The 22,168-nt window shown below is 47.1% G+C and overlaps 1 protein-coding gene across 3 annotated transcripts; it reads right to left on the reverse strand.

Annotated features, from left to right (window-relative positions):
• Positions 1–2,432: 2,432 nt before the first annotated feature.
• On the reverse strand, positions 2,433–21,965 carry LRIG2 (leucine rich repeats and immunoglobulin like domains 2). 3 transcript variants are annotated; one of them, XR_008210117.1, is made up of 19 exons: positions 21,838–21,965; positions 20,342–20,413; positions 19,740–19,814; positions 19,194–19,328; positions 18,705–18,848; positions 18,458–18,601; positions 17,826–17,969; positions 17,438–17,581; positions 14,560–14,640; positions 13,717–13,788; positions 13,520–13,588; positions 12,652–12,815; positions 11,293–11,613; positions 9,701–9,982; positions 8,839–9,288; positions 8,214–8,363; positions 7,387–7,668; positions 6,177–6,767; positions 2,433–5,461 (listed from the first exon to the last, which is right to left on the reverse strand). XR_008210117.1 is itself a non-coding variant. In XM_052698090.1 (18 exons), coding segments are annotated over exons 1-18 (2,958 nt in total). In that variant the 5' UTR covers positions 21,840–21,965; the 3' UTR covers positions 2,433–6,540. The 3 variants fall into 3 exon arrangements, 1 of the variants encoding a protein (XP_052554050.1); XR_008210116.1 differs by having other exon boundaries at positions 2,433–2,742; positions 3,258–6,767; XM_052698090.1 differs by having other exon boundaries at positions 2,433–6,767.
• Between the last annotated feature and the right edge of the window lie 203 nt (positions 21,966–22,168).

A 22,168-nucleotide genomic window follows, 5' to 3' on the forward strand; every position in this document is an offset into this window, starting at 1 on the left:
CTGCTGAGTGTGCAGATCCCAGCCCCATCCATCACCACACTGTGCCACCATGGTCCCCTCAGACCTAGGACGCAAACAACTGAAGGAGACACTCCCACAGCACCAGCAGTAGCATCCAGGGCTGGCACAGACCCAGGCCCTGCAATCCAGCTCTTTTGAGCAGCTACAGAACGAGCTCAAGGGAAATGCCCACATTCCTGTGCCACAAAACCAAGGAGGTGCCTCCGGTCTGCGGGCTCCCCGCCATGCCCTGTGCTCTGCTGGCAGGAGCTGAACGAAGCCAGAAGAACTGCTTTGGTGCTACGGAATTTTTAGCAAGCCGTGGGAAGCGTCAGTGGCTTTGCAAAGGTGTGACAGTTCCCAGAGAACAGAGAGTAACCAGAGCCCAACAGCTGATCAGAATCTGATCTGGAAATGGGACACTGGATCCACGGGACGCTGCCCTCACCCTGCATGCCCTGCCCTGGCAGCGCCCGCTTCCCGGCCTTTGTGCCCCATGAGCCAGAGCTGCTGCAGAGCCGTGGGGGTCTGGCAGGGCCTGCAGCCCCCAGCGTGGCTGGGTCACATCCTCCAGCACTGCTCCATCAGTAATGGAAAGCAATTTCCCCGGACAGAGCCGGGAGATTACGCAGGCATCCGCGCTCCTCAGCTCTGCTGCTGACAGGATGGGAAGAACTTTAATAAGATGTGATTTGACAGTAACGCAAAACAACAACAGCATTAAGGGAAGAATAATGGCAAAGGCAGCTGTCAAAAACCTCATGTTCTCTAACCAGGAGAAAGAAATCAGAGCTGTCAGGCTGGGCAGCGCAGCGTGGCAGAGGGCAGCCAGGTGCCCCTGTGCAGCACCCATCCCTTGGGGTTGGGGGGAGGCAGGATGGGGATGCTGGAAAGACAAACAATCAGGGCGCGATGAAACCTTTATTTTTTAAAAATATGGTTTTTAATTTAAATGCAAATTCGGTGCTTTGCTATCTGTAGGCCGTTTGCACTGACACGCTGTTAATTAGCAGACATGAGACTCAGGAAGCAATAGCAGCTAATGGCTGGCCCTTTCCTGCGCATTTGTTTTAAGTTAATTAAAATTTCTTGGAGGGATCCAGCCTGCAATGCCAGGCTGGGCTGAGTGCTGCCAGGGCTCTGCGGGCTCCTCGCCATTCGTCGAGCAGGGCACATTTATTTCTGCATCCTGAGATCCCCTTTGGCAACCCACAAATCACAGCAGCGCTCGATGGCACTCAGCGCTGAGCAGAGCCAGAGCAGCAGTGAATCTGAGCGTGGATACGGGGGATTTTTCTAAATGCTGGGATGAATTACACACGTAAGTCTTTGGATGAGACATTAAGCACAGTATGAAATGGAACCCTCAAAGCAAGGAGCAGAGCAGCGATCCCCTGTGTTACACATGACTTATGCTCAGGAGGATCTCATTTAGGGGAGATCTGCCTCCACCAAGGGCTGAACTGGAGGTGAGAGCTGCAAGTCACAGCCTGGGGTCTGCACTGAGCCCCACAGCTCTGCTCTGCCCCAGCTAGGACGTGGGGCAAGTAGGACATGGTTTAGTAGGAGCTATTGGGAATAGGTGAACGGTTGGACTGGGTGATCTTTTAGGTCTTTTCCAACCTTGGTGATTCTATGATTCTATGATTCTACGTGGCAGAACCCAAAGCCCTGCACAGCACACACTCCTGGCAGTGCCCCACTGACACGAAATACAGCCAGGACCTGTGGAAAAACACAGTGGGGAGAGAGAGAACTCACAGAGAGACCCCAGGGCAGCCATGTGGCTGTGAGTGCGACACACTGCACAGGGCACAGAGCGCAGCCCAGGAACCACGCCGGGCCCCGGCATGGGGGGGCAGCACTGCAGGCAGGCTGGAGAAGGCAGAAGGGCAGACAGAGCTTTGGTGCAAGTCCCTGCCTGCCCATAAACACTTACGGATCAATCAGCACAAAGCCTTTGCAGTGCAGATCGATTGCTTCTCGTGGGGAGAAAATGAGATAAGTGGTGGTGATCATCATGCTCCATTTCCCTGCAGAGAGGAACCCGGGATGGACCTGTGCCCAGCTGCAGGGCTAACAGGGGATAACGAGAAGCCGTGGGTTTGCCAGCTCTCTGCCACATTGAATCCCACCGCAGCTCCTCCTGCCACTGCTCCCTGCAGCACAGCAGGAGGGGAAGCAGGGAACTGCCCTGTGCTGTGCCCAGCCCCTGGGGCAGGAGCTTTCCTTAACACCCACACTGACCTCCTGACCGGAGGAAGGCAGAGCTGTGCTGGGAGCACTGCAGGGCCAGGATGGGAGCTGCTGCACTGCCAAGTGCAGAGGGAGAGCAAGCAAGGGATGGGATCTTCCACGAAAACTCAGTTGTTAGCAAAGCCCAAGCATAGATGCAATTGTTTTCTGGTTTTCCCCTCCCTTTGATGACCCAGTTTTTGGTTGTGTTTTTTTGTTTTTTTTTTTTTTTTTTTTTTTTTTTTTTCTCATCTCATCTCAACCAGGCTGCAGTGTTAATTTTTAAATATGCTTGGGTAACTGAGAGCATTAACTATTCATGATCTTATCTTCAATAGCTTCTGCTTCTCTGACACCGTGCCAGGGCTGGGATGTGCACGGTGAACCTGGGAGGGCTGAACTCACCAGGAGAGGTGATAGCTGGTTTTTCCTGCACGCCGTGTTGAGCTGATCCCAGCACAGGTGGGGTCCCACTGCTCCCTGCAGCCTCACAGCACCGATGCCTTCCTGCAATGACAGCGGGTTGAAAACAGGAGCGTGCAAAGAGCTGATCTCCGGGGGATGCTGCAGACACTGTGTGAATTCACAAACACCAGCATGCATCTCACAGCAGCTGGGCAGGCAGGCAGCTGTGCTCAGTGCCCAGTAAGAGCTGGGCAGCGAGGAACCCGGGTCAGGGGGCACGCAAAGCCCAGAGCCTCCATGCAGGGAAAGGGCAGCCCTTTAACTCCTGCTGAAAAAGCAAAGGAACACGCATTTACATACAGCTTTGTGGCTGCTGCATGAAGGTCCTACAGAGGTGATGCTGCTCTGCCTGGGGGAGCAGTGCTGGCAGGCGCAGTGCGTGCAGCACAGAGCTGCGCAGGGACCCAGGGCTGAGCCCCACCGAGCAGCTGCTGCCAAGGTAAAATGGAGAAGGCGTGCCAAACAGAGGGCAGGAACTGCCAAGGTGTTGGCCAGAACACAGAGTTACAGCGATAGGAACAGGGAAAGGTATTTGGAGGAGGGAAAAAAGTACTTACAGCAGCTTGTAGGAGGCATGGCAGCTGGTGGGCAACGCTCTGAGGAAGGGCTGCACGGCGCCAGCATCACTTTGCTGCCACGTGTGCCAGCTGACTGAGCCAGGCTTAATGCCAGCTGTTCTTCCCACCATTACAGCAAAGGACTGATGTAACACCCACAGTAAAAAGATCAGAATCCCACCTGAAACTGACTTATGAAGTTGACTTTTATTTTCCTCCCTATAAAAATTAAATATCATTCAGTAACAATACATTATTTAATCTGCAAACTAATGAAAATTACAATGGATACTCAGTGTACATAGCATTTTATTGAAGGTATGTTACAATAGACAAACACATATTACACATCCTATACAAAATATACATTCTTACGTGAGGAAAAAAAAATAGTAGGAAATAGCAACAGGGAAGCAGAGCAGCTTTGATCACACAGCCCCCCATTCCCTACCATGAATACTTTGGCATTGATTGAAGAAACTGTTTACTGAAATCAGAACGGCCACTGCACTGCCTGCACGTCATGGAGGAAAGGAAGAAACCCCTGATCTTCATGTGCAGGCCTTCCTTCACCTACCTGCAAGCTTCAGCTATTCACAACCAGCTTATGGACTTCACAGAGATTGCATTGCTGCAAGGATTCAAGCACCCTAATTCACAATGGCAGCTTTTATGGGTGAATTATTCTAGAAATCAGAGCAGCTTTAACTCCTAAATGCATTTCAGAGCTCAGGCTTCAGCTTGTCCTGGTGCAGACAGCACGATGCTAAAGCTTTGCTCCTGGCTAACCACATCCTGCCAACCTCGTGTGAATTTGGTGGTGCTGCAGAGCTGTGCATTAAGAGCACTCCAGCTCTGGGTGCCCCTCGTGCACACCAACATCACCACTTAAACCAAGTGAGCTGAGACCTGTGTTAGCTTAACCCAAAGAGGGATGGAAGGAAAACTTCAACATGTCCCAAAGGATGATGGCAGACCAAGCAGCAGCAGTAGGGATGCTGCTTTCCTGCTCGTGCTGAGCAGAGCTCTGCCACATCAGCCTGTGCAAATAGCTGCAGCCAGCAGTCCAACAGGAAGCTCTGTGCTGCTGCTGCAGTTTTATGACCTGACCTTTCTCATTTGAATTTAAACTGACAGCTCCTGCAACAGAAACAAGTTGGGATAGAGCATAACCACAACGTCTTCAATGCTGTCTGGAAGGGAAAAGCCTGGAGAAAACCAAACCAGAAAGAAACAAACACACAATTCTTGGTATGTTATGTGTAAGTCCTTACAATAGTTGAGAGGTCAGAGGCCGAGTTTAACACACCTCCTTCCCCACTTCATACAAAGGTCAAAGACAATGAGGTCCTCTTCCTACTGAAGCTGCTGGCTACCAAGGCAACTGCCGTTGCTTTCAAAACAAAGGTAAGAGCCCTCAGTAACATTTGCTCATTTACATACATCTACTATTCAGGCCCAAAGAGACGTGGGAAAATATTTCTCCCAGCATTTCCTGGCTCTTTCACTTAACCATTCCCCAGTCTCCAAAGTTTTCAGCTGCGATTTTGCATCACAGCCCTCAGTCACACGCTCTGTCCAGGAATGGAGCAGTGGGAATCCCGACCCACAGCTTGGGCTGCCCCAGGACGGTTCTGTCTTTGTAGCCATACCACACAGCTGCTCTCACTCGGTCTGGAGCCCATGGCTCGGAAAAAGCAGAGCAGAGACAGAAAACCCCGAGCTCTGAGCGCAACGTTCTGCTCAAAGCCCATCGCTGATGGGCCGTCACACAAAACACAAAGATGTGTTTTCCCACAACAACTCAGAACAAGTCTTTGCAATGCTCTTCCTCCTCAGTTTGTCACACACCCCCCACTGCAACCTGCGAAGCTTCTGCACTTCTTCTATTTGTCCCAGCAAGGGCTGCATTTTCAATAGTGGCTCTCCTGCTGTTTAACAGCTCACCTGTCAAATGCTTCACATCTTGACCACGCTGTGGCCTACAGAACCTTTATAGGGTTTAACAGAGCAAGAATCCCGTTGCTCTTTTATGAAAGAAAAGGCCCATGTGCTTCCTGGCAGCGCGGAGGAAACAGAAAATCCATTCTGGATTTGGTGCAGCATTCATCACGTGCTTTTCCAGCTCACCCCATGCCTTTATCAGGGCACTCCTTGCAGAAGTTCGTTTAGCTGTCAGCTATGGAAGATGCACACGTGCCTCCCTGCAACATGCACAACACAAAGGCTTTGTAAAGACAGAAGTTCAGACAAACTTCTGAACCAAACCACTCAGAGGTCCCATCTTACAGCTGTTTTAGCAGATGAAAACTGTTTTGTGTACCATACTTGTTTGTTATTACAGAAACTCCTGAGAAGCTGGACAGCACTGGAGGCTGGAGCAGGCTAGCTGTTAATGCAGGGCCTGTTGGGCTTTAGGCTCTACTGGAAAAGACAGGCAGCCTAGTATAGAAATTAAGGACTCACCACAGGAACGGGTCAGACTTGGAATTCTGCTAATGAAACGGATCAGCCTGCAGGCAGGTCAGCCAAGCTCAATGCACACAGAGATGCATGCAGCAATGAAATTCATCAGTATCACAGTTTCACTACGTACCTGTTGTAAATTCACTTCTTTCCAAAACAAAGTCATCTTTATCCCTTCAGAACCGAGCTTTCAATCCCACAAAACAAATTACAGCTTGCTATGCAGCTGTCAAGACCAACAGTATAATACATACTTTGGCATAATAAAAAATATATTTACATTACAGCCAAGGCATTTATATGCTTAGTGTGTACAAAATATTTATAAATGTAACTTTATTTACAACTAGAGTTTGTTTTTTCATAGGGAAAAACAGCCCCAAAGTGAGACTGGTAACAAACGCCTGCCAACAGACCGAGGAACAAAAAGCTGGCCAAAAGTTTTATGCTTACAATTACTGGGGAATTCCATGAGGAGGCCTTGAACATTTGTTTTCAAGCAGACAATGTGGTGTGAAATAGCTATGCATTCTTGAGAGATTTTCAAAGCATGCACCAACACAAAGGCTGTTCCCAACATCAGAAGATCCGTGCTGTAACGCCAGTCACTGATCACTGCGTGTTCTGTCCCACCTTGCAGCACACACGAATCCAAGCAAAAAGGGCAGTGCCACCTCCTGCCAGTGCGCCTGCCTCAGCTCAGGCAGCCTGGAATTGCAGACACACGTTTAAAGCATCTTTGGCCTAGAGTTTAGTCCTGAGGTAGAAATACAAGTCAGCTGATAGGGATTTGCTTCCAAGGCTCCATTCCCGTGCCTTACGTGGTTTCGCTGTAGTCGCGAATGTTCCGTGTCCTATTAAAATCAAAGCTCTGCTCACGTAACCTGTGCAGGGCTCTGGGTGAAGCAGCCTCCCTCTCACTGTCAAGGATCCCCTCAGTTCGAAGAGGTCGCGGGGCCTCACGAGCCGATTGCTGCTGCAGAAAGTGCGAGTGGGAGAGCGGCAGGTCTTTGTTTACTGCCCACAGGGGAAGCTGGAAGGGTTCTGAAAAAGAAACAGCAGGAGATGAACAGAGTGGGTTCACGGTCAGCAAACACAAGGCTTAGATTTTTCTGAGTCGTGTTGTTTAGCAAGAACCTCCTCCTGAGGCTGCTCTCTCTGTTTTTGAGGGCACCCTTTGCTAGATGCCCTCTCATTTCAGCAATATTTGGCACAGTAACACAAAAATAACAAACAGTTCCAGTGTGAATTTTTACAAAGGCGACCTGGAAAAAAGTCCACATGAAGAATCAATCAATTTACAAAAATAATTCTTTCGGAGCAAGCTGAAACTCAGCCCAGCTCACACAGGATGGCTCTGTGTTTCCTATGTGACGTTTTAAATCTGGGCCAACAGATGTGGAAGGGATCCCATCCCACAAGCTGTAAGAGGTGGACTGCACACTGAGAAACACAGCTTTTGTAACATCGTCCTCTTCAACTCTTGCATACTGCATGCAAACTGAGGGCTGGTTCTGCTAACAAGCAGTGCATCAACAGATGAACTACTCCACAAGCTATGGAGTCTGTAGAATTAGCAGTGAATCAACAGTGGAAAGCAGCATAAGGAAGGTCAGCAATATCAGAAAATACAAAACATTCAGAGGGAAAAGGACACGCTCACCATTAATCTGCTGGGAAGAGATTTTCTTCTCACTTATTCTGTCGTGACTGGTAAGGAAGACAGACACGTCTCTGTCTCCATAAGCATTATCAAGAGCACTGGTCTCATGCTGGGTGTGTGCTGGGTATGTTTCCTTGGGCATCTGCACCATGAGATTAGGGAGAGTTGGATCCAGGGGGTCCTCCTCTGTGATGTAGGTGTAGGGACAGTACTCTCGTGTCCTGGAGTAGATGTTTGCATTGTCGTAACAGTCTGAGCAGATCACCAGTGGTGCTGTGCCACCTGAGTAATGGAAGGAAATAAAATGCTCTCAAGGGGACAAGAACACCTGATTTCCATCGACTTTCATGGCTTAGTGTGATCCTTGACTTTCCAGATGCCAAAGGAAAGGAGCAGCACAGAGCTCCACTCAACAGAGGAGATCTAATGGCAATGCAGCCTTGCTGGGCAAATCTCAAACCCTGAATCAAGAAGCCTCTGGAGGCAACTGCTCTGCTCTGGGACATGAAGGTTGGCAGTTGTGACATCTATATGCAAAAGCACTCAGAGCAGATGTGAGCCCAGATATTGTTGGACCAAAGATTACCTGCATGGAACGCAGCAGCTTTGATCAGAGAATGTAAATACTGAAAGAAAAACAGGAGATGCTTCAAACTCAAAACATTCAATGGATGCTTTATGATCAACCTCAATTCTTCTCTAAGAAAAGTCACCTTTGATGTTAACATGCAGCACTGCCCTACGTTGTGCAACACTGCTGCCAGCTACGAGGACTACAGCCCTGGCACCTGCTGAATGCAAGCAGTACACGTGAGGACGTTGCTTACCATCTGTGCTTTTGTGCACGTAGCTACTGGCTGGAGGCATGAGCTGCTGATGGCTTCCTGCCTCTGAGTTACTGTATCCTTCCTGAGGCTCTGACAGCGTTCCTTGGGAGGATAAATAACTGGGAATGTCAGCAGGTAGGTTCATCTCCTCTGCAAGGCAGAATTCACACTGATGTCATGAAGAGCTCAGTGCCACATTAACAAAACTGCACACAGAATTTCAGAATTCAGCCGAGGGTGAGGAGGCACCTTAAGGGCACTGTTACCTTTAAGTCATTGATGACAACTCCATATAGTTAGTTCAAAACTAACAGGGCCCCAACACAGGTCCTAAAGACCTTAACTTAATTCAAACATCCATTTCCAAACCTTCTGTACTTTCCTTCAGCGTAGAACAAATTCAGTGTGTAAGAAATAAAACAGCACTGCTGATATCTAATAAATAAACAAATCATTCTATGCTTGCCTCTTCACCTGGAAGGTGAATCTGAGGTGAATCCCTTAAGAGATTTTAGAAGGAAATCTTTAAACCTTTCATCCTATTCAGCCGTAACAAAACCAGAAATTTCACCTTTTGCGTTTTGGATTGGAAACGTGACTGAAGCACGGTGCTGTGGTACCCTACCTGTATTAGTGATGCTGTAATCTTCACTCTTCCTTCTCATGTGGTAAATCACAATAACCCACACCAGGGAAGTTCCCACAACGCAGCAAACCACGACGATGATCACAACACCTACTGTTGTCCAACCATCCTCCTCGTGGACGATGCCACTTTGGGACGAGTCGCAGTTGGGGGAAGCCAACACATTGAGGTAAATGTGCCCACGCTCAGTGCCCAGCGTGTTGGACATGATGCAGGTGTACTTTCCAGCATCCTCCAGCCCAGCGTCCACGATGATGAGGAGCTGATTGGCAGCAGCGAAAAAATGCCTCTCTGTGACAGCCAAAGGTCCATCATCTTTAGTCCAGTTGAGGCGAGGGGCAGGGCTGCCACCAGCTATGCACTGCAGGACTGCAGTTTCACCTCTGGTCACTGTTCTGTCTTCCAAGGGTCTAATAAAGGAAGGAGTTTCTGTGGCAGTGGAGAAAACAAACAGAACAACTGTAAGATGACTTCACGGTGCATCCCCACTGCGTATCCCATGATATAAAAGTCCAGCCTTACAACCTGAATGCAAACTTTTGCAATGAAGCATAGGATTCAGTATTCAAACACCCCCAATCCCTGCCAAGCACTTAGAGATGTTCTTCCAGAGGCAGAATATTTAAATTTCAAGCTTGGTGGACAGGGAGGTTTGTGGTGCAACTACAGGGGCAAAAAAAAAAGTCTTCTCTTTTTCCTTGTTATAGAATACCAACTTCAGCCAGAGGTAGAAGAAACCATTTCCTTCATATTTTAACTTCTTTCTGCAGGAGTTAAGCCTGCTACTCACAGACAAACCACACAAGTTCAGTTAAATGATCCATGCCAGCACATCTCTTACCTAACACAGTCAGTGTAGCATTTGCTGACAAACCCCCAGCAGCGTTTTGTGCCATACAGCTATAGATGCCCATGTCTTCTATTTTCACATTTGCAATAAAGAACACGTCGTCCTCAGGCATGACGTGCATTCTCCTCTCTCGTGCAGCAGGGAAGTCTGTGCCACCATCTTTCTGCCAGGAGATCTGAGGGGTGGGGTGGCCCTCTGCAGCACACTCCAGTCGGGCCATCGCCCCAGTGCGGATGGTGAGATCCATGGGGGTCTTCAGGAAGGAAGGCAGCTCTGGATCAAGACAGACATTAAAGCTTTGCTATTTTCAGCAGCAGGGGAAAAAAAGAAAAGAGAAAGAAAAAGCAGCAAAAGCGCTGCAGCACAGAATAGCTGAAAATAAACAAATCTGCAAATGCACCTTTACTTCTTCCTGTTCAAAGGAGAGCCTTCTGAAGAACCTCACTAACTTTCTGTGGTCGTTTCTAAAAGCCTAGCCTTCAAATTTAAATACAGTACCTCAGTATGGTATCTGTGGTGTTTATTTAAGATCTGTAGGACATTTCATGGGGAAAAGACAGGCTGAAGGAGCTGGGCCAGTGTGGAGGAGAGAAGGCTGCAGGGAGACCTCATTGTGGCCTTCTGGTATTTAAAGGGACATTATGAACAGAAAGGAAATCAACTTTTTAGACTGGAAGGACAGAGGAGAATGGTTTTAAACTAAAAGAGGGGGAGATTTTCACTGACAGTGTGGTGAGGGGCTGCAACAGGTTGCCAGAGGCTGTGGATGCCCCATCCCTGGAGGCATTCGAGGCCAGGATGGATGGAGGCCTGAGCAACTGACTGAGTACTTGATCCAGCTCCTGGCAATCCTGCCTGTGGCAGGGATTTGGAACTGGATCCCTGAGGTTCCTTCCAACCCAAGCCATTCTCTCTTCCTTGGTAACAGGGAAGGTGAACTTCCACTTCCGAAGTTGAAGTCTGCATTATCTGTTCTATGGAACCAAAAGAAAGAGCACGTGCACCTCTGCTCTCCAGCATAACAGGGAACAGTGGTTTGCTAGCTGATGCGAATGCTGCCTTCCCAACGCCCTTCTCTGAAGTCAAAATAATAGGAACCCTTCATTTTGGCTTTAAAAAAAAATATATATACATATAGATAGATAGATAGATAACAAAGAAACTCATGAAATGATTTTTCAGAGTTTGTTTCCAGTACCACAAGTAATTTTTTTTTGTTCAGTCTTCTCTAGGGCAAGGTGCTTAGTTAATGAAGGGACAGCAGAGGGAGCTTTTAGTTAAGAGACTTTACTTCCACACAGACAGATCAACAACTAACTGAGCTAAAATCTCCCGTGCTTTCATACCTGCCCCTTTCCAGAAATGAACAGAAAGCCTTCCACTAACATTACTTCTTTCCTGCTTTATTAAAAGGTATTTGATACATCTAAGTTCCAGCAAGACATCACTGCTACTTTGGGCCTGCTCTAATTGGGAACTCAGAAATCCTAATAGATGTTACAAATCAAAAAAGAAAGGGTCAGAATCAGACCTGCTCCACTTTTAACCTCAGATGTTTCTTCTACGTTACCATTATCACTTACCATTAACAGTCAGCTTGGCTTTGTCAGAATAGTTGGAACCAAAGTGATTGGTGACGATGCACTGATATTTTCCCTCATCGGTGAAATTCACATTGAAAAGGTGGAGGACAGTGGTGTACTCAACAATGTCACCATTCTGCTGCTGATACCTGGCAAAATTCTCAACCTCTGCATCATACAGCACTTCGCTGTCCTTACGCCACGCAGTGGACATGGGGGAATCGCTGCTGCTCACAGCAGTGCAGGTCAGAGTCACATTCATGCCACGCAGAGCAATCGTGGTCTCAGGATGCACTCGTATCTGTGGCTTAGGGAAATTATCTGGAAATGAAAGCAGCACGATTAGCTACTCTCCTCTTCCACGTGCAATTAATATTGCAAGAAAACTCATTCGAAACACAGTAAGCAGAATGAAAGCTGCAGGAACAGATGTCCTGCTTGGGAGGCACGTATTTAGTTGCTTTTATTTAGAAATCAAGCTGTGAAAGAGGATTAGAACCACAGGTAGGAGTGCAGAAGAAGCAGAGAACAATCAGTGCAGAATCACGGACTCGAGCAGCCCTTTCCTTTCCACAGCCTTCTGGAACTCGCCCTATTTAGATTGCATGCTCAGCTGAAGAGCTGGGTTTGCTCACGAGGAGCAGATTTATTTTCAGGCAGTTTAATATCCTGAAAAGCCTTTAAGTTACACAAACACAAAGCACTGCAAGAAGTTTACATGATCTCAGCTGAACAGTTATTTTGACACCTCTTATTACAGCAGAGACAGCCTCACAGGCACACAGCACTCAACGTTGGTAACATCAGAACGGAGAAGCAGATGTTTGTGCCTACATGGTGATTATTGTTTCCTTTACCACCAAAACAATTAAAGAATTATGTATGCAAAAGCAACACTTGTTAGACTACTGGATAACAGAAGAGCAGACTATTTCCAGCTCTGCCGCAGACTTCACACATGACTGTGGGCAGTCTCTCAGTTTTCCATTTCACAGTTTGGTTACAGAAATAAACAGGCTCATGTCTGAAACTGTGGCAGCACAGAGACCAGATAAACGTTACAGATTCTGAGCATCAGAAATTACGTCAGAGCATTAACTGTCCTGGCCTTGCTGGTATGGAGAGGAGCAAACAAGAAAGAGCCAAACACCTCTTGTAAAGCAAAAGGCATTCATTCACACACAGGAGAAACGGAAACACAATCAGTTTTCAAACAGTAATCTGAATGAAAAACAAAGCAGTCTCACAGAATGACACAGACCAAGCACCTCCAGCAGTGCTGCAGCCTGGTTTCAGGAAGACACCTGCACAGATCTGCATTGCTACGTTTTGATGTCAACAGGAATTAAAAACACAAACCGCAGACGAAGTCATCGGGCTCCACGCTGAACAGGCTCTGCCCTGCCAGCCACTCAGGGTGAGCACAGCTGACGTTCACAGCCTGCTGGAAGCGACTGTCAGCGAGCCACTGTGGCAGCCACTTCAGCTGGCAATCACAGAGCAAGCTGCTGGTGTTCAAAACCCTGCAGAAGAAAGGCAAAACACAATGTGATCAAAGGTCGTGCATTTCACCCAGAAGAACAATTTTAAAGCACATACTTCCAGAAGCTGTAAGATTTACAGCATTCTTTTATGCTCACACGTAAGTGTGCTTCTCCTCACCTTCCTCAGACTAGCAGACCTTGCAGACTAACAGTCCATATGGCCAATGCTAACCAGATAGCAGTTTTAAAACAGATTACATGATATTCAGAGACTTTATCTCATAGAGACAACTGTGTTACACTGGGATTAGCCTTGGGTGCAAAGGTCACTTCATGTCATCATACTTCACAAGACAAGAAGCTCTATAGCAGCTTAAGCATCCACTGAGCATCTAAAATCTTCTGCCTAGCTGTGAATTTTAAGGTCTTTCCCTAGCCTGAAAAAGGAGATGACAAAATGTATGTTTTGATAACCTCCCCCCTGCCCCAAAAATCCTGGTGAACAATTTATTCATAAATACAGATCAGCAATTCTGACTATAACTCAGGAAACGGAGGTGCAGATTTTCTCAAGCCCTAAATCAAGCTTAGTGTAGTGCCAGGGACTTTGAGCAGGTAAGTTACAAGAACTTCAACTCTTCTGTTATGGGAGTGGGATGTACATCAGTCAGTTCCACAACGGCTGATGGAGTCTTTACAAAAGGAAGAATTGTAAGAACTGTAAAGAACTGTCATAGACTTACAGCTCCTTCAGTTGAGCCTGGGCAAATGCATTTTCTTGGATGGACATTACTGCGTTGTTGCTTAAATCTCTGCAAGGAACAACAACGGGTGGGAATGATTTCACACGCTACCTTCAGTTAAATCACTGTAAACTTGAGAGAGAATACAAAATTGAAAGCAATAAACAACTAGGAGTTCTACAGAGCAAAGTACTTACAGATGTTCAAGTCCTTCAAGACCAGAGAATGCTTTCTTCGTAATTGATTTAATCTGATTTCCTTGTAAGATTCTGCAACACAAGTACCAAGCCCAGAAAGCAGTCAATCTCAAGACGAGCTCATAAATAAGACCCAAAGTTCCCTAAGATGTTTAACAAAGGTTTTCTTCATTCTAGGACAGTTTAAGCTCAAAAAAGTAGTATTCAATCATTTAATTTTCTTAAGGATAGTATTTTTCTTTTCTACCTTTGAGATGGGCCAGAAGAAAATTAAACCAGCAGAAGGGAACAGTTCTTGGGAGGGAGCAACAAGCTCCTAATCTGCCACAGCCACATCAGCTCCTGAGGCTGCACACTTATGCTGTTTGTCACAAGCAGTGTTTGCAGCTCCACAGAATGCTTTGTTTTCCTACAAAGCACACAGCACTGAACAGAGTGCCAAAGTACTGAAAAGCTGATAATTGAATGCTGTTTCGTATTTGCTCAACAATACTTTTTTTTCCCCCCTTCCTTCAGAGAAATAGTAAGTTTTTCCCAAACTAAGGCACAAAGAGTGACAGTCACCACACAGCACGAGTGAGCTATTCAGTAACAGCTGCATTCAAATGCCTTCTTCAAGCCAAATGACTTCTTCAAACTGGTCCTGCAAAATGATCCAGCACTACACAGACTCAGTGGTCACGAACACGGAACCCAAATCTACACTGAGTTGTCCTAGCATAGAAGGGGAAACTCAGCTGCCAACCAGAAAGGCTTTCTGCCATTCACAATTACTCTATATTTTGCATTTTCCCTCTTTTGTTTGCTTCTGAAGCACTGTCTCTGATGTTTTGGAATACATACAGTTTATCCAGCCTGCTGAGTCCCACAAATGCTTCATTCGCATCCTCTATGGCCCAGGAGATCTCATTGTTCCCCAGGTCCCTGCAGGAGCAGAAAAATCTTCTTACAAACCTTGCAACATCATCACGACCACTGCTAGTGTTGGCTATGGAAGAAAACTGTTATATTACTGCCTGGGAAAGGTGTTCTGGGTCAGCCATTGGAACAGACCCCCCAGGAAAGTGGTCACAGCACCAGGCCTGCTGGAGGTCAAGAAGCGTTTGGAAAACGCTCTTAAGACACACGTTGGGATTTCTAGGCAGCCCTGTGTGGAGCCTGGAGTCAGATGTGATGACTCCCATGGGTCCCCTTCAGCCTGGGGTGTTCTGTGATTCCATGGGACAGCATCACCTGGAAGGTCTCAGAACTTTCATAGATCTGTATTTATCAGAACATCCAACTTGAGAGACGCGAGGGAAAACAGATCTGTTGGAGATCAGCGCCTCAGACAGAACCACAAATGAATTCTGAAGTGTGATTTCTTGATGTGGTATTTAAGGAAAGACCCAGCCTGACGAGCAGCACTCACGTGATGGACCATTCACCAGGAGCTGGGAGAGGCTCCTGCAGCAAGCTGGTTCATGCAAGCGAGTTAACCAATGCACTGCAGCATTAACCTCCCTGAGTAACAGGCTTAAAACAGCATTAGCATACTGAGAGATTACACACAGGTTATGGAGCAAGGCTGCCAGGCACAAAGTAGTAGATTTTCAGACTGAAGTTGATATTCTGCTCACAGATCCTGTTACAAGCTAATGGGATTTCTGTTCCATCTCTGCACAGCTCCTCTGCCCCTCACACTGAACAGTGTGGTCTAAGCAGTGAAAGCAATAGAGCAGAACAGGCTTGGAAGGATCAAATGCTTTTTAGAGAGAAGGTGAAATAAATTCAGAGGTTTTCAGGCAGAATGGCATGGACTAAACAAAGAGTTTCTACTGATAAAGCCAAAACTTCGTGCCTTAAAACCACTGTGCACAGAAGAATTTGCAGACAGAAGTGTTCAAAGGAAGATAAACAGATGAAAAACAGTTTATATTGCACCTTACCAGATATGACTACATGCCTCAGCTCGATGGACCCTCCAAAGAAGCTGTGACACAGAATGCTAACTAGGCACAGTTGTGTGCATCATCTCATATAATGCTACTCTCCTTTTGCTAAGGGTGGAAAAAGGCAGCATCCATATTCCCTTGGGGGGGGTTGTAAACGTGTGGATTAATGCTCTGGAAGAGACCAGGATCAATCTCCAGGATGCTGACAGGGGTATCACACTTTCTCACTTTGAATGACAGAAGCCTTGTCCTCAATACCCTGCGTGAGGCATTTCTGCTACAGGTGTACTTTAAAGTTCAGGACAAAAATAACAGTGCTTGTGATTCCACCATTCGTGCATCCCAGGGACTCCAGTGCAGCCTGAGCAGTTGCTGACATTAAGATATTTTCCTCTTTGGAATGTGTTCAGTTTAATGTACTGGATACAGATATGATCTAATGATAAAAACAACTAGATGAGTAATATGCCAAACGCATTCCCAAGTTGCTAATTCTTAGGATTTGAACTATTTCCTTGAATTCTCTCCAGGTCTGCTTCAGAATTTTATATTCTGAGTGCCAGAGCAGCAGCAGTGCCAAGTTACAGTATTAAAGAAGCAATTAATGTTTCCAAGTTCTAAACTCTCAAACTTCAGGGCTGCTCCTCAATACACCTTTAATCTCACTGTGCTCCTGGTACCTTTGCTTTACATACAGATCTGAGTTTGTTCCTGGTCACCGAAGCGACCGTGCAGAAGGGTGGCAGGGGCTGAACACACAAACACTTGTGCCAGTCTCAGCACTGAAACAAATCATACACAAGCAACAATGGAAGCAATCTGACAGCAGCACAGTATCTCTTGTTTGAAGTGTTTTCACACTCCACTACTTCAACTGCTCAGTAAAATGAGTGAGCAGCCCAAAAGAAAAGCCCCTCATTGTGTGAGAGGAGGAGTTTGCTCCTTCTGCTTGGTTGGGCACGAATGCTTGGAGCTGCTGTCCTGCAAATTCCAGCCTGAAGCAGACTGCACCCTTTCAGCTGTTCCTCGCCCCTGAGGAGCCCGAGAAAACCGACTAATTAATCTGCTCTTGTTCTTCTTTCATGCTACTCTAAATCTAAGAAATTAGTTCTAATTATTTCATTAAAAGGTTGCAGTAAGGTTAACAGAATATGACTGCTTACATAAATTTCTCTGCTAAGTTTGCTTATTTAAGCATTTATTTAATGAACTGACAGAGGGGTTATAAACTTTCACTCTTTCCTCAACTATCATTGTTTAGGATGATCGTAAGAGTTTGGATCTACTTGAGGTTTGTGGTTGTTTTTTTAATTAATCCTTGGGTCCTGTCAACAGTATTGAACAGCTTCAGCTGGTGACAAAGGTCCTGGCAAAAGCAGAGCTGAGCCTCTGATGGAAAGGAGTAATCCTACAGCTCTCCTATATGCTGTGCTGTGACTCCTGCACGCACACAGCAGCCAGCAGGTTCCAAGCCTAAGAACAACACCTGGAATAAAGAGAGGTCCAGGCTGGCATTTTGCAAGCTGTCTGCACCTCCTCACACCTGGCATGGCATGCAACCGAGAGCTCAAGGTCATCAAGTCACTGCTCATTAGCACCACTAAAATGGTTGGTTTGTGTTAGCTATGCCGAGGTTCTGTCATCTCAGCACACCCAGTGATGATCTGCCCTGTTGTATCTGAAGGCAGGACAGCAAAACACCGACCTCAGACTTGCTGAGAGCAAAGCTCAGCACCTTCACTTCCAGAAAGTTTAAAATGAGGTTGTCAGAAATGCTCTGCACTCACAGGGTTCGAAGGTTTGTCAGACCTCTGAAGACACCATCAGCAATGTGACTGATCCGATTGTCTCCCAAGTTCAGTTTCTCCAGCAAACCAAGTCCCACGAAGGCAGATTCCCTGAGGCGAGTTAGCTGGTTGTACGACAGGTCTCTGGAAGCATTGAACAGCACTTCAGAGGCATGTGGAGGGGATTTATTGTGATGACACCATCAAACAATGAAGTACTGAATCTTAATTTCTAACAGAAGACTTATTAAAAAAAAAAACAAAACCAAAATACACAAGCTTAGCAAAGAACTCAAGTACTTCCTCCAGTAACTCACTGCATTTGTGCTATCCAATATGTTATTTGCAACATTACAAAATCCCCACTGAAAAGCAGCCCAGGGCTTACAGCTCAGCAAGTCTTTGGCAGAACTCCCATGCATCTGGGCTGATCTTGTTAATGGCATTCTGGCTTACGAAGAGTTGTTGCAGTGTCCGCAGCCCATACAGCCAGCCCTTGTTTACTTCTGTCAAGTTATTATGTTCCAGTTCTCTAAGGAAAATAGAAGGAAAAACATTTGCTAAACAGATAATCAATGAAATATTTATTTCCCAAAGTCTACCAAGTAGATCTCAGAACGATTTACTGACACTAGGCCTTATAGAACCTGAAATGCATGATTATATTCATCTGATAGAAACCAAGAATGAACAAAAGTATATTAAAAAAACAATCATAACAGCAATGGCAACAGCAATCCAGCAGAACTGAAATTACAGTCTCTAAAACATCACTTTAAAACAAAACAAAACAAGAAACTTTTGCTAACTCTGCATGGCACAGAAAGGCAGCATCCCTCCACCTCTGGAGTGAACAGACACACCAACATAATGGGAAAATGCAGATCTATAAGCTCATATCCTGTGATGCTCGTCGTTGTTCCAGCACAGCCCTGGTGTCAGGGAAGCCAAAGAGGATATTCTGCCCCTCCACACACCCCAAAAGTCCCTAGGAGAAATTCTAGCACTAAGTATACTCACAATTCCTCTATATTATTGAGGCCAAAGAATGCTCCATCCATGAGTCTGCTAATCCCATTGCGCTGCATCTTTAAGGATTTCAGGGACTCCAGGCCTTGGAATGTAAGACTTTCCACAATTTTAATCCGGTTCCTTTTCAGTTCCCTTATATAAAGAAGACAGCAAAATATTAAAGCACAATTGATCATCAAGAACACACATCACAATGAACACAAATGCATTGTGAGCTTTCAAGACTACGACTTACAGAAACTGCACGTGAGGCAATTTGAAGATCTTTGGTGGAATCACACTAATCCTATTTCTGTTCAGCTTCAGCACTATGAGAGAGCTAGATAAATTATCGAGGCAGCCTGCTTCCAGGGTGCTGATTCTGTTGTTACTCAGATTCCTAAGGGAGAAGAGGGAAAAGAAACCTTTTAGAACACGGAGAACTCCATGAACAAAACCAGAGGCCCACACTTCATTTAGGCGAGGTTAAAACAACGTCAACAAGGATCTGCATCAAAGGAGCAGAAATGACTCCACGTCCCTGCTGGCTGATGTACCAGCACTCTGACAGCGCTGCTCTCCACTCTATCTGAGAAAAAGCAAGACAAACTGCTATGAACAGCACTTTATTTCAGGCACGTTTGTTCCTGCCAGCTCAAATCCCACATAAAGACAGAAATACACAGCAGGTGAGGTGTTCAACACTGCTGCCAGGAACCCCGGGCACAGCAGAGCACATACTTACAGGTACTTCAGCTGCATCCGTGGAAAAGAAGCAGCTTTAATTTCTGATATAAGATTGGAACTCAGATCCAGGTTTTCCAATGAAAGGTAAACTTGGAGCTGCTCAGCGTTTATTTCTGGAATGGCATTGTGCACCCTGAAAAACACCAGCAAGAGATGAGTCCCAAAACGTCCCATCCTTCGTGCTGCACAGCTGAAACAGCTGTAGGATGCTGCACATCATCAGTGCACCTCCCAAACTGGAAACACAGCACAGCTTCAGAACATTCCTTCTGAAAGCAATACTGGAAATCCAAGAGTTATGTGCTGCTCTGACACATGAGCAGATTCACATTCTGGGTCTGTAATCAGGCTGTTCCTTGTGGGACTGTCATTCCAAGACCCAATCCCTCCCCTTCAAAGCTGCCTGCCGTACCTGACTGCACTTCATTGGTAATTCAGGGTGACTCGGTTGTCTCACTGATTCCTACTTCTCCAAAGAGTGCTTGCTATTCCCCAAAGCACTGAATTTGCTGAACAAGGAAAAAGCAGCCGAGCTGTTACTTACAGTGAGAGCAGGGTGATATTGGAAGTCGTATCTCCAAAATAGGGAATTTCACTCAGCTCATTGTAATTCATTTTCCTTAAAGCAAAAAACAACCTTTACTCACACTAAGAGGAGAAAACCCCTTCCACATACATGCACAGAAAATGCAATCACCAAACATTCAGCAATTTCATCTTACTAACATCAGCAGACAAAGCAGACTGCATAAATACCAATAATTGGAAGAACTTCACAGTGAGGCCCATCAGCTTCCACCATTTTATTGCACTCCATCACTCCTCTTTAACTCATAATTTGCCAGAGTGAAAACAAATGGGAGCTGTTGGTAACAGGTGAACGGTTGGACTGGATGATTTTAGGTCTTTTCCAACCTTGGTGCTTCTATGATTCTATGAAATGTCTCGTTTCTTTTCACAAGTATCCTCTCATCTTTTATGAGAAAGTTTTCTTTTTATGAGATCAGTTTTACATAAAACACGCTGCCAGCAAAGCATCCATGTTAAATTAACTGGTATTGCATATTTCTGCAAGTCAGACCAGTTATCTCGGTATGCAGCACTAATTACAATTAGGCTGAGTTTATCATTGTGAAAAATGCTTACACTTCTTGCAGTGTGTGAGCAGACAAATCCATGCTCCAGTTGGATGACAAGATATGATTGTGACTTAAATCCCTGCAGAACAGAGAGAAAAGTTATTCTGGATGCAGGAATTAAGAAAAACCGTGCATTTTATGCAACCTAAAAAGCTGTAAGCCGTGTTTCTGATGCTCTCTCACTAAAGGAGGGAGATGCTGTGATGGTTAACTGAGATGATGCTGTTAACAAGCTTTTCATGTAGTCTTCTTAGGAGAAATTTTGTATCTGGTTCATACTTGGAGAGGCACTGACGTATCTCCACCTGATTACTGCTGTCCTGGTGAAGCACACTGATGGATGAACACACAGTGAAAAGCACAGCATGATCTACAAACTGACAGCTAAGGCTGCTGCTCCTTCCAGAACCAAACAGCATCCCTGGAAAAGCCAAAAACTGACAACACCCCACAGGGTGAGTTCTGAACGTTACAACACAGAGCAGCATTCACCAAGTGCCTGATTCTCCATCACCCTCCAGCCATCCACACAGCACGTGTGATTTAGCAGGAAAGATGCACTAACAGCTGCCTGCTTTCATCAGGACAACGCGCTCCAAAGGTGCTTTCCTAGCAGCAAGGAAAACCAAAGCACACAGCCAGCATCACTGGAGGTCTGGCAGTTATGAGAAAGGGAACGTTTCAGTCCTCAGCAATGGGCGAAATGAACAGCAATGGGGAGAAAATCCATCTGGGACTTTGTGATGTGAGAAAAAATGTGCTTTGATTCATTTTAAACAGCTTTTATGCATCACAGCTCGCTGAGATTCAGAACCACCACAACTGTCAGACGGAAAGAAAAATGTCACCCCCTCCCCCCCAATGTGCTCCACGTGCCAAAATCCTGAAAGCCACAACAGAGAATGCACTGAATGTTGTTTGCAGCAGATGTGGGATTGCATAACGCTGCTCAGAGCCAGCATGGCACCCAGCAGAACAGAACCACAGGATGGCCCGGGTTGGAAGGGACCTCAAGGATCACGAAGCTCCAACCCCCCGCCACACGCAGGGCCACCAACCTCCACATTTCATAGCAGCCCAGGCTGCCCAGGGCCCCATCCAACCTGGCCTTGAACACCTCCAGGGATGGACGGGGCATCACAGCCTCTCTGGGCAGCTGTTCCAGCACCTCACCACTCTCATAGCAAAGAACTTCCCCCTGACATCCAACCTCAATCTTCCCTCCCTCAACTCCAAACCATTTCCCCTTGTCCTGCTGTTATCTCCCCTTCCCAAGAGTTGATTCCCCTCCTGTTTGTAGGGGAACATCCAGCGCTGCCTGCCAGCACGGTGCCCATCTTAGAGCCGCGGTGCTGTGCGGTCAGGACAGCTCAGCACAGCTCAGCCCCAGGCCGAGCGCGGCTCGCAGCACCCGCAGACCCGTTAGGCCCCGGCCGGGCCTCACCGCAGCCCTCCGCCCGCTAGGCCTCAGGCTCGGCCTCGCTCCGCCCCGCGCTCACTCACATCGCCGTGGTGCCGGCGGGCAACGGCGCGATCCTCCGCGGTCCGGCCCCGGGCGGCAGGCGCTGCCGGCTGCAGTCCAGCAGGCCGCGGCGGCACGAGCAGGGCGCGGCGCAGGGCTCGACGGCGGCCGCCCGCCCGCACGGCGCCGTCAGGAGGTGCAGCAGCAGCAACAGGGCCAGCGCCCCGCGGGCGGCCGCGCCGCCCGGCCCCGCTCCCCGCATCCCCGGCTCAGCGCGGCGCGGCCCGCACCGCCCGCCCGGCCCCGCGCCGCGCCACGCCCCCGCCGCGCCGCGTCATCACGTCGGCGTGCGGGCGGCAAGGGGCGGGGGCA

This window comes from Tympanuchus pallidicinctus, unplaced genomic scaffold (assembly GCF_026119805.1).
Source record: "Tympanuchus pallidicinctus isolate F22 unplaced genomic scaffold, pur_lepc_1.0 scaffold32, whole genome shotgun sequence".
NCBI classification, from domain to species: domain Eukaryota; kingdom Metazoa; phylum Chordata; class Aves; order Galliformes; family Phasianidae; genus Tympanuchus; species Tympanuchus pallidicinctus.

Coding starts and splice junctions, on each gene's coding strand:
- LRIG2 (XM_052698090.1), bottom strand. Junction 19,815..20,341: donor GCTCACACACTGCAAGAAGT/GTAAGCATTTTT, acceptor TTTTGCTTTAAG/GAAAATGAATTACAATGAGC. Junction 13,589..13,716: donor CTTGAAGGACTTGAACATCT/GTAAGTACTTTG, acceptor TGTTCCTTGCAG/AGATTTAAGCAACAACGCAG.